At 34.1% G+C, this 8618-nt stretch overlaps 1 protein-coding gene across 1 annotated transcript; it reads left to right on the plus strand.

Moving 5' to 3' along the window:
• Window positions 1-2200: 2200 nt before the first annotated feature.
• LOC129873945 (ninja-family protein AFP3-like) lies at window positions 2201-6543 on the plus strand. The gene is made up of 2 exons (XM_055949143.1): window positions 2201-2926; window positions 5803-6543. Exons 1-2 carry the CDS (start codon window positions 2356-2358, stop codon window positions 6189-6191), a joined length of 960 nt encoding a protein of 319 aa, XP_055805118.1. The 5' UTR covers window positions 2201-2355; the 3' UTR covers window positions 6192-6543.
• The last annotated feature ends 2075 nt before the right edge of the window (window positions 6544-8618 follow it).

An 8618-nucleotide genomic window follows, 5' to 3' on the forward strand; every position in this document is an offset into this window, starting at 1 on the left:
AATGTGAAATCAGTAATTTAGTCAAATTTTTGTAATGTGAAATCAGTAATTTGAATTGATTTTTGATGGCAATACATTATACTAAAACTAGTCATTTTGATGTTAATAGCTTTTACCAAACGAAAAATTTAATTGTTCTACCACCCTCATTGTTTTAAAAAGAAAAAGTTAAGGTGTTGGACTATTTTTTCCTGAAATAAATAATTGTGGTAAATAGTACTTGCTATTTATACAATTAGGAGTTGAGGATTATGTATATTTTTTTTCGATAAACTAGACTAAAAAGTTCACACCAAAGGTCAAGCATTATTTAAGAATTAACAACACAAGATAGGTACACTCATGCAAATAATTTATCAACATGCTAAGGAAATAAATACAATATTTTTCATCTGTCTTATGGAATAAACATAATTAGTTGCCAAGTTGCTTTAAAGTAAATACCGACCAAGAGCAAGTTGCATAGGAAATAAATTTTAAAAAATTATCTATGAATGAAGAAAATAAAAGGCCAACTTTGAAAGAAAACAACGTTGTCTGTCAAGCTGTGTAATTGATGGATCTGGGTGACTATGCTAGTGAAATTTATACTATTTGTCTAATCGACCCACTTGGCTTTGCTCATGTGACAGAGCCACTAACTTAAACAAACTTTATTTTTTCTTTCTGTGGTTTCTATTCATTGAATTAAAATTCTTGTCCCTTATCATTTCTTTTCTTGTACTATACAACATATTATGTTAAAAAAAGAAACATCATTAATACTACTTTATTATCAATTGACAAACACAAGTTTTTTTTGCGAATCAACATTCACGTAACTTTCAACAGTGTTTTCTCACTTTCAACAATTGTGATATTCCAATGTGGAAACAAATTAGCAAAAGATGCGGTTTTGACTAACTAAAGTTATTGGAAGCGGAAGTAACCAATATTTAAAATTTGTGAATTTTAAATTAATAATTTATATATATTTAATATTTAAGATATATAATCTAACTCGAAGCAATTTTTATAGTCTTAAACTATTTTTAACTTATGAGTTGAGTTAAACTTAATGTCCATTTTTCTTATATTATGTTCGCAACTTTTGATTTCTCAATGTTTGGCCCCATTGGGCAGATTTATTGCCTATGTTATGTGAACTCATGATTATTATGTTAAATTAGATATTTTATTTATATATTTTTTTGGATTGATCTAATATTATTTATTTGACACTCTTGACTTCAAAAGACTAAATGATGCACTGGATTGAATATTAAGTTATTTATTTAGAGAAACAAGGATCAATATTTACTTAATATTTATTTTTTCTCTTTTTTTAAGTGGTGCACCCATATCCATATTATAAAAATTTTAGATCTATCTTTATATATTGAGTTCCACGTAAATTATTAAAAGTGTGTTCTTGGATAATTCACATTTATGGACTAGTTTTAAGGATCTGGTTAGACTAACGATTTGAAATTTTTCTATATAATAAAATCATTTTAGGTTAAAAGATGAACAAATTTTAAACGATACATTTAATGTGTCAACATGCCAAAAGTTTTGTGTGTTTAAACATCTGAACTCAGCTAAATATTGCTATGTATGTAAATAAAATAAAACAGGGGTCACACCCACGGTATCTTTTTAAAATGCAAGAATATTAATAAAGGAAAATAAATGTAAGAGACGAAAAGTTGCCGTTATTAACTAAGCCTTGATAGGAGAAGAAAATACTAGATTGCCAAAATTGATACGTGTCGACAAATTCAGCCATGTATGACAATGATACACGTCAATAGCTGTTCCCGATAAAATAGTTGTAAGCCAGTCACTAAAAGGTAACCCATAGGTCAATCCTACCGTTTTGAGTGACCACAAAAGAGAAAAAGAAAAAGCTCTAGATGGTGACCGTCGCGGCATTTCTCCGCTACGTGTCGCTAATATATCTCATTAACCGACACGTGGTCGTCTATTCCGGTTATACCTTTATTCTTGTTTGCAGTTAAATGAAGAGACACCTTAAGGGGACGGTGGCAAACGTCCCTTTAAACCAGGTTGTCTAAACCACGTGGGTAAAGACCTACCACGTGTCGGTTTCTAGTGCGTTTAACGTTTCATCGTTGAGGGTGTTTTAGTCATTTCAATGCTAAATAGCAATATTAAAGTAGTCGTGGATACATCAAGTTGTTCTCTTTCTCTGTTTTTTTTAATTTATATTTCTTCTGGTCCCTTTATATGGCTAAAGTTTACTCTGTTGCCGGCGAATGTAAATTTTGGAACTCCGGCAACTACATTCTCTAACGTTCCTTATAATTTTAAAATTTGTTTGAAGTTTTTGTTTTGTTTTCCCTCTTTTGTTAAATGGCTGAAGCTGAAGAAAATAGAGAAAAAAGATGTCTTTCAAGAGATCCGTTGCATAAATTTATCAACGGAAACAACAACTTACAAGGGAAATTCCATGAAATTCCGAATGAAGAGGATGATTTGGAGTTGAGTTTGGGACTTTCATTGAACGGACGATTCGGTGTGGACCCAGAAAGGGCTAAGCGACTGAAACGCTCTTCTTCAATTGCAAATTTTGTGTTCTCCGGCGGGGATCAAAGTAATGGCCGTTGTTCATTCTCTGTTGGTTCTATTGCGAGGACGTGTTCGTTACCGGTTGAAGGTGAGGAGGAGTGCAGAAAAAGGAAGGAGCTGCAGTCCCTGAGGCGTTTGGAGGCTAAAAGGAAGAGGATGGAGAAATTACAGAATGTTAGAGTGGTGAAGGATAAGGTGGATTTGGACGAGCGTCCTGAAGAAAATGGTTACAGTAATAATGGTCAGGTTCCAGTTGGAAATAATGGGAATTCATTGCCTTTGTCACAGGGGTCGATGGCTTCTCAGGGAAGTGGTTCTTCAGGAATTTCTGATTTTGGGAGTCAACCCATACAGGGTATCACCAATTTTCCTCTTTCCTTTTTGAATTTTTCCTCCTTAATTTTCTATATTCCGAATTAAATTCTGTACCTTTTTTTTTTTGGGGGGGGGGGGGGCATGTACGTTTTGTCATAATTTGGACATAGAATTCTCGAATTTATAGTCGTTAAGGTCTTTATTTGCCTGTTCTATTATGTGTTTTGCCCTCAATTTGCCATTTGATGTTCTTTGAGAAGATGCTTTTCATTACCGTGTCTTGGACCATAGCACGTGTCTACTTGAAGCTATTTAAAGACAGAAAGGACGAATTTTTTTTAGTTGTTTTGAGTTAAACGATTATAGATCGTGTGAAGGAATTAGACATTCTAATGCAGCTTCTGATAAATTGATGCGACTTGGTAGTTGGTAGACCTTATGTCTTTAACATTTCTGTTGAATTATGACATAAAAGAGCGTCATTACAGCCTGGTTTGATACGGGTTCTTCCCTACCGAGGAGTTCATCAGTACTCGGTAGAGCGGTTGCGCCTCATTAGCTCCTAAATTATATGATCTCGGCGATGTGCACTAAGAATGATTATTCGACCAACTAGCTTGTTGGGAAATTGTATATGGAGTAACAAACTTTCCCTAATTTGGATTTCTATTTTAGAATAAGTGATATGGACTGATGGTTAGTTGCCAAAGGATTAAGACGACTCCCTGTACCTCGAGTCCATTAGGAACTTTCCTTTGGTTTAACCTGACTTCGCTGTCTGTCATTAATGTTGCGGGTGTTTGTGGAATTCACTGCAGCTTTTCCTTGTTTCACCTCCTAATATCTAGTATTCCTTGAACTGATCCGACATGCTGATTTGGCCCAAGAGCATTTTGATACATGGCCACTTACCGTTGATACTTTGGCCATATCATGTGTTATTTGTGTGGGGGGGAGGGGGAGGGGGCATGGACCTACACGCAGCTTACCGGGTACTCAAGCACCCACAGAACAAAAAATTTGCTGGGTGCTTTGGTTAGGCGGCTGCATTGAAAGTGTCTTTGGTTTCCCGAGTTTGATACTCGGGTGGCGCAAATGCTCTATTAGTAAAGTCATTATCTTTTTCTGCTTGAAGCCAAATATAATTTTTTCCAAATACAGATTCTTCTTCCCTAAATTTCAGTGATTCTTACTTGTCTTTCTCATACTCATTTACAATTTCTTCTTTTTTGCTTTATTTACTTTTATGTTTAGTTTCAAATTTGCTTTTACGTATATGTAATTTTTGGAACAGAAAGAGAAAAAGAACCAACAAACACTTCCCTTGTTTTTCCTTAGAATTTTTGGCATTTTGGTTAACAAATCCTGCGGGCGGATTCTCTTTTTTTTTCTTTTCAAAGAAAGTTAAAAGGTTATTATTTTATGTAACAATACTATTGATTGTACTTTTTCATTATTTTTTTAATAACCATGGTTAAATAATTGTGCACTTATACCAAGTGATTTGTAGAAATTTTATACTAAAAGAAACAAGCACCCATGAGCTTAAAATTTTGGATCAGTCACTGCCATTGCGTGTTACAGCAGTAGAATTTGAGTGTAATTTATTTGGAGTGCTGGCCAATAAAGAATTCTCATGTTCAGAAGATGCATGTTATGGAGATGAGTATACTTTAGGAATGAGGTTATTCGGGAGAAGGTGGAGTGATATCTCGGGCAGACAAGATGAGAGAAGCAAAACTGAGATGATTTGGACATGTGCAGAGGAAGGATGTCGACCTTCCAGTTAGAAGGTGCGAGCGGTTGGAGTTGGGAGGTATGTGAAGGGGTAGCGGTAGACCGAAAAAATATTGGAGAGAGATAATTAGACAAGATATGGTGCTACTCCATATTACAGAGGACATGACCTTAGATAGAAATGAATGGAGGTCGCGGATTAGTAGGGGATAAAATGGTGTCTTGTTGTGTGTCGGTTTAGGGTGATCGTAGGTCTAGGCATACCTGTATAGTTGTGTTGTTATTGTCTTTGATTATTATATTACTTTGCTATCGTTATTATTTTTGTCTTGTAAAATTTACATCGCTTTTTATTTTTTTGTGCCATTATGCTATATATATATATATATATATATATATATATATATATTATTTTTTTCTCTTACTTGGACTGTGACTTTTGAGTCGAGGGTCTTTTTTGAAAACAACCTCTCTATCTTCATGAGGTAGTAGTAAGGTCTGCGTATATTTTACCCTCCTCAGACCCCACTTATAGCATTTCAATGGTATGTTATTGTTGTTGATTTGCCTGATCCTTGCACTTCATTTTGGATCAAATGTCGTTTGAGGGGAGTTCTGTTCCCTATGTTCTACTAGAATTTAATCTCTTCTTGACACTAAATGTTCCAAGGCAAAACAGCAACCGCTTGCCGAGGAGTCTTGATTGCCTATGATTTGCCTTGTCCTCGTCTTTGAGAGGAGTTTTATTGCCTATGTCGTAGTAGAATTTGACCCGTCCTGCGACACTATCATATTCCAATTCAAAACAGCTACCAACAGCTACCACTTGCATATGAGTTGTATTGCCTATATGTGCTCTTAGGCCCTTTGAGAGGGAGCTATGTCATCTAGATTCTAGTAGAATTTGATCCCTCCTTCGACACTCTGTTTTCAATTTAAGTAGCAACCATTTGTAGTGGTGAACGTGCTTGCTCTGGATGCTCTAGCATGATGTCCTCCGGGGGCTCTCTCCGTCACGATGTTTTTAGCCTGTTAAGATTTGAAGTGAGTTTTGATTTCCGTATCAAGTTATCTGTCCTTGCAGGTGTTTGATAGATTGTCTTCACTGTCTCTCTCTTGCTAACAAATTTTGGAAGGAAAGAACTGAACCTGTTATCCATTTCCATCTAACTATTGCAGGGTCAGGTGACAATACTGGGGCAAATACTCCGACTAGCATCAAGCCGTCAGAGCAAGAGCATGAACGGAAACAAGTAGCTAGACCACCTAAAACCACAAGTGAAAAATCACCGAGCACATGTAATGGAAGTGATAGCAAGGAAGCAAAAGAAATGTTCAAAAACTATATGCTTAACATGCCTTGTGTTTCCACTACGGGCGATGGGCCAAATGGTAAGAAGATTGAAGGATTTCTGTATAGATACCAGAAGGGAGAGGAAGTGAAAATAATGTGTGTTTGTCACGGTAACTTTCTCTCCCCAGCTGAGTTTGTGAAGCACGCTGGTGGCGGTGATGTTGCAAATCCTTTGAAGCGTATCGTCGTCAATCCTTCTCCTCTGTTGAGATGATGCCAGCGGATATCTATAATGGTGCATTAAACAAAAAAGGGCAAAAGCTTCAAGCATTCAGCTTTGCTATCATCGTTCAGCTTCTTTTGTAACATGAACCAAGGTTCTTTTATTTTTCGGTAGATTGTAGTTTTTTGCGGGATATTGCATAATCAATGGGCAAGTTTATCCCCTTTCTGAGGGGAAAAAAGATTAAGAACTCCCATTGGCATTTATCTTTTAGTTATTCGTTATTTTGGAAGTCCGTATTAATTGTACGTACACTAAGGACTGTCCAGTGCAGTTGGTTCTGCTCTCATTCGGAGGAATCATAAACAGTGGAGTCTAACAAGCTTGCTCGGCTTCTGTTCTATATTGGTGCAGTTTCATGGCGTTGATTCAAATTACCTGAAAACTTTCTTGGTGCTTTTCTCTTCTATGCGGCTTGTGTTCCTAACGAACAACCTCTTCCATGTAAAATATATTAGTCAATGATTTTCGATCACAGGTACAGCTGTTTAATTTAATTATTTTTTTCAAGTGAAGTCAGTGTACTCTTTTTGAATTTAAATCAACATATTCTTTTAACCTTTGTAGATTATGGATGCTTTTAAAATAAGGTATAATAGATAAATCTACCTTCATGCATCTTTGGTCTTATTAATAGACATTTAAAATTGTATAAAATTAAATAAGTAAATATATATGTCTTATGTGGCATTATACGTTGTTATTTTGCATCTTATGTGGTATTTTATGTATTATATCACATAAAATTTATGTGTTTATTTATTTAATTTTATATAATTTTAAATATCTTATATAATCGGAGGTGGTAGATGTCGTTGAGGTCATAAATGTCAGGTCGATCTTTCAAATGGAATAAAAGTTGGGGGTTTGTTCGCGGAAGCCATACAAATTGACCACGTTTTGGGGGGGTTTGTTCGCAGAAGCCATACAAATTGACCACGTAGGCTTTGTTCTGTTGCTAACACTTTGTGGGGATAGTTGTTACCTGCTATTTCATTATGACATATTATATTATTTTGTATTATATCTGTTAATTTAATAAATATAATATTTGGATAAGTTATATTATTTTTTATTATATCTGTTAATTTAATAAATATAATATTTGGATAAGTTATATTATTTTTTATTGTTATGTAATGTCAAATTAACAATTTGAATGTTAAATCTACGAAAAGTAGAGTACAAGGAAGAGTTTTTATGAAAATATACTGTAAATGATAAAATAAAATTATTAAATAAAAAATTAAAGATAAAACGAGAATAAGGTAACGATAAGATCACATTAAATTGATCGTTATATAAAATAAGATTTTTTGTTGTTATTTAACGATGAATTTAAATCATATGATACAATACAATTTTAAGTAAACATGATATTTAAATTAATGATACAATACAATACAATTAATAACAACTAACGATTTTTTATTTTTTTTACCTAAATCAGAGGTCTGGCGTCTAAAAATGTGGAAATCTTTAAGCTAGATTTTCGGGGAACAATTTGGATCTATATCCTCTAGGTGATTGTGTTAACAAAATATGCGTAATTACATTTATGTGTGTTTTGTATATATTTGATCCACAATCTTGGAGAATGTATAGAGGAAAATGGTATCGTTCCTGCTACGTCGAAGTAATAATATAAAAATTCATCTTTTGGCCTTGAAACACGAGGTAAAGTACAGGATGCATCAACTTTCCGTGGACTTCTCTTTTAATTTGCTCACATTATTGTGGTAGGTGTACCAACGAGAGTTTTAAAGTAGCTGTCAGATAAATATCTATGTGAATTATCCCAACCTGAAATTAAAGTAGCATAACTCACTCCAAAACAGTTACCACACGATCCCTTAGTACCACGTTTGGTGATATTTTAATTGTTATGTATAAAATCATCACACATACGATGTTTAATTGTCAGTGAAAAAGTGAATTATCGTAAATTAAAATCAGCACATCATGTTTGGTAATATTTATTTGCTATGTACAAAACTCATCACACAATACAATGTTTGATTATAGTTACCAATTACAACCCCACATAATTGATGGAGTACACGTTTGAGATAAGAGTAATATAAAATAACTAAATTCTACCTAATTAGTTTATTAATCATTAATCCATGCATAACTTTAACCCGCAATCAAAAGGACCCTTTGTTGTCTTAATTACTCTTAGCGCATCCGTAGCCTAAGTCTAGCTAATTGTCACGATAAAAGTTAGATTAGACAAAAAAAATCCAAACATTCCGGAACAATTCAAATATCATCTCTAATATTTTTTGTCGATGCAAATTTAAATTAATCGGACTTTAATGTGGATATTGAACATTTGAAAAAAAAAAACAACTTAACACACGAATGCGGTTTAAAGGGAACAAACAAGACAGTAGATTAAACAAAAGAACGAAATCG

Source organism: Solanum dulcamara, chromosome 11 (genome assembly GCF_947179165.1).
Source record: "Solanum dulcamara chromosome 11, daSolDulc1.2, whole genome shotgun sequence".
NCBI classification, from domain to species: domain Eukaryota; kingdom Viridiplantae; phylum Streptophyta; class Magnoliopsida; order Solanales; family Solanaceae; genus Solanum; species Solanum dulcamara.